The sequence below is a fragment of the Humulus lupulus genome, chromosome 9, assembly GCF_963169125.1.
Source record: "Humulus lupulus chromosome 9, drHumLupu1.1, whole genome shotgun sequence".
Lineage (NCBI taxonomy): Eukaryota > Viridiplantae > Streptophyta > Magnoliopsida > Rosales > Cannabaceae > Humulus > Humulus lupulus.
Genome location: NC_084801.1, coordinates 26349194 through 26352599, shown reverse-complemented (window position 1 = coordinate 26352599; position 3406 = coordinate 26349194). Strand labels below are relative to the sequence as shown.

Genomic DNA, 3406 nt, shown 5'->3' with positions numbered 1-3406 from the left:
TTTGAATATGAAGAGGTGCATTTAATATTTAACATATATTCAATATTTAATTGTTCAAACTAACTATTAGTGTAGGCCCTAATTATGCAAATGAATTAAATTTTCCAATTCTCAATACCATATTTATAATATTTGAAAAAAAAACACAATAATTAACCCTATATTGTTGTAGCCGAAATTAATAATAAAAAAAATATTTTTATATAATAATTAATTATTTGCTAAATGCTAGGATATATATAGTCTTTGAGTCTTTCAATTTGAAGAGGTGCATTAACAATTCCCACTTCTCAATACCATATTTAAAATGTGCAATTATTTTGTATTTTTAATGCTAAAAAATTTCAATATTAATTGAAAGCCACAATTGGCATAGCCGAAATTAGGGTTTGTAATATTAATAAATTTTACACATCTAATTATAATTTTTGAAATTAGGGTTTAGATAGTTGGTTATTGTCTTTGAATATGAAGAGGTGCATTTAATATTTAACATATATTCAATATTTAATTGTTCAAACTAACTATTAGTGTAGGCCCTAATTATGCAAATGAATTAAATTTTCCAATTCTCAATACCATATTTATAATATTTGAAAAAAAACACAATAATTAACCCTATATTGTTGTAGTCGAAATTAATGATTGCAATAGAGAAAGTGTTTGTAAACAATTATACAAAAGACATCACTAATCATGGATTGATTTTTTTCTTCTTATTCTTCGAATGACCATTTTTCTTTGTAGTGGACTTTGGCTGCATAGAACAATTCCTTGAATCATGTCCAACCTCACCACAATACTTGCAATGTAATAGCGATTTTTTTGGTTTTCTCTTCTTTGCACCCCCAGAGAATGATTTCGACAAACTGGCTGTAGTTGGTCTGCCTTTTGTTTTTTTAATCTGAGAGTCCAAAATATTATTAGGAAATACTCCTTCATCATTTTGAGGATGTTTTAACTCTTCATCTGGTGGCATTTTTTCCAATTCTGCATTCAACTCTGATATAACTTTCATAGCCTTTTGAAATGCTTCTCGTGATCTTGTAGCAAGGTACAACGTGATAGTAGTTTGTGTGGTTACACCACCGTACCTAGAATTTTCAATAACTTCAGGATGAGGACACTTTCTTTCATTACCTTGAGTTAACAGTTGAACTTCTTTAGCATCTTTTAGCCAACGTCTATTTACCAAACAAATTGGCAAACTTCTTCTCTCCAAATTCTTCAATGAAATAAAAATATGTCTACATGGAATTCCTTTTGTCTCAAGAGAATAGCAATCACATCGCACATCATCCCCATCGTTGGAGATTAACACTTTGCGCTTTAATCCAGAACCAATATATTTTTTCACCAAACAAAGAGTGTAACCTGGTATCTTATCATCCTTTAGGACAATATAATTATCGCCACGCCGTATCTCCTTTCTTATCCTTGTAAAAATTTCCCTTGTGAAAATTGAAGAAATTTCATCCTCCACACACGGCATAGTTGTCTGGTTCAAAACTGGTTCAGTCAAATTAGTTTTGTAGTGTTCTTTCATCTCATTGTAACGTAACATAGATAAAGCATGGTCAAAGTGTCGTATAAACATCCACAATGGTATTTTATTTTGCAAATCTCTTTTCAAGAATGCATTCATAGATTCGCATCTACCGGTAGCAGTAGCTCCACCAAAATAAATACCACGAAGAAAAGTATCTGCCCACTGCTTTCTTGTGCCATATTGTGCTTCCACCCATGCATTCCCTATCAATCTATATTTCTTCACAGTCACTTTCCAATTATCCTCCCATTCTTCCTCCTTGTAATACCTATATTTTTGTAAAAAAGAAAAATATAAATGTTTTCATATTATAATTGAGAGAATAAGATAAAACACCATTTAATGTATTACCTGAAAATAAATTTCTTCAATTCTTGATGGAATGCTATATTGTGTACATGCTACATTGCATTTTTTAGTATGTGCCACGAGCAAATACGATGTGGAACACCAGGCATAATATTATCCAGTGCTTTGTTCATTGCTTTTCAACCGTCCGTCAAAACTGCTGACGGCATCTTACCACCCATGCACTCTAAAAATGTTTCCAATACCCAATCATATGTGGTCGAAGTCTCATTATCAAGAAGTGCAGCTCCAAACACACACGTTTTGTCATGATTATTAGACCCAAGTAATATTACTAATGGCTTTCCGTACCTGTTGAACAAAAAATTAATATAATATTTGATATTTTACTAAGAAATCGATATAAGGTAAAAAAAAAAAAAAATTTAAATACCTATTGGTTTTGTAAGTAGAATCAAAAGCCAAACAATCACCAAATAATTGGTAATCAACCTGGGAAGTCCTGTCAGACCAGAATAAATTTTTCAATCTATTTTTTTTATCTACATCATACTTGTAGAAAAACATGTTGTCCGACCCTTTTTTTGCTTCGAGATAACCCATTGCTATGGACGTGTCACAATCATCCCAAGTTGAATATTTTTTACAAATTCCCTTGTACAAGTCATCTTTGATACATCCCACATTTTCCCAACCATCATGAACTTCTACCATGTAATTCCAAATTTGGGATGTCTTAATTCTGGCTCTCTTCATTGACATAACTTGTTCCCTCATCTCGTCCCTAAATATTCTATGAGATCTAAGAAATGGTTTTTCACGAAAGAAGACAAACTTATGGTTGTGGTGGTTATTAAAACACTTTGTAATCCAGTGGTTAGTTACCCTATTTAAATTTATTCTAAACTCTGCATTACAACCTGTTCTTGTTAGAGCACGAGCTTCTTTACACCTATTATCAAGATTACAATATTTTTGTTCTCTAAAACCTTCGTTTGAACACACCCAACTTCTAATGTGTAAAATACCTTTTTTGTCCTCCCTCTTCAGTTTTTTTCTAACACTAAACCCCATCATTTTCGCATACAAAAAATAAAAAGATTCTGCTTGTTCAATACTTACAAACTCCTTCCCTTCGAAGTCCGAAAACTGAATATGTTCTGGTTCTTTGTCAATATCCAAAAATTGAAGCAAGCACCTCCATTGTGCAATATCAGGTTCGGTTCATTCTTCAATAATGCCACATTCAACATTGTCTTCTGGTACGTCTTCATCATTTGTCTCTTCCAAACGTGTTCCCCCAGCAGGGTCTACTTCATGTTCAGAAGATAAGGATTTTGTATCTTCTTGTTCAGCTTCCAAACCATTTTCGTAACTAGTCATTTCTCCAGCCTATTCCTTCTGATTTTTTTTTTCGAATGGTGTGTAGCACTATTCAATATTTTTTATATTTAAACTGATTATATTATTAAAATTGCATCAATTAATATAATTAGTGGGGTGATTGAAAAGTTGATGCTTATAAATTTCGAAATTATAATAGCATTA

The 3406-nt window shown here is 31.8% G+C and overlaps 1 protein-coding gene across 1 annotated transcript; it reads right to left on the bottom strand.

The window, feature by feature from the left end:
* Nucleotides 1-694: 694 nt before the first annotated feature.
* On the bottom strand, nt 695-2635 carry LOC133799539 (protein FAR1-RELATED SEQUENCE 2-like). Its single transcript, XM_062237549.1, has 4 exons — nt 2292-2635; nt 2104-2209; nt 1901-1950; nt 695-1817 (listed from the first exon to the last, which is right to left on the bottom strand). Exons 1-4 carry the CDS (start codon nt 2633-2635, stop codon nt 695-697), a joined length of 1623 nt encoding a protein of 540 aa, XP_062093533.1.
* Between the last annotated feature and the right edge of the window lie 771 nt (nt 2636-3406).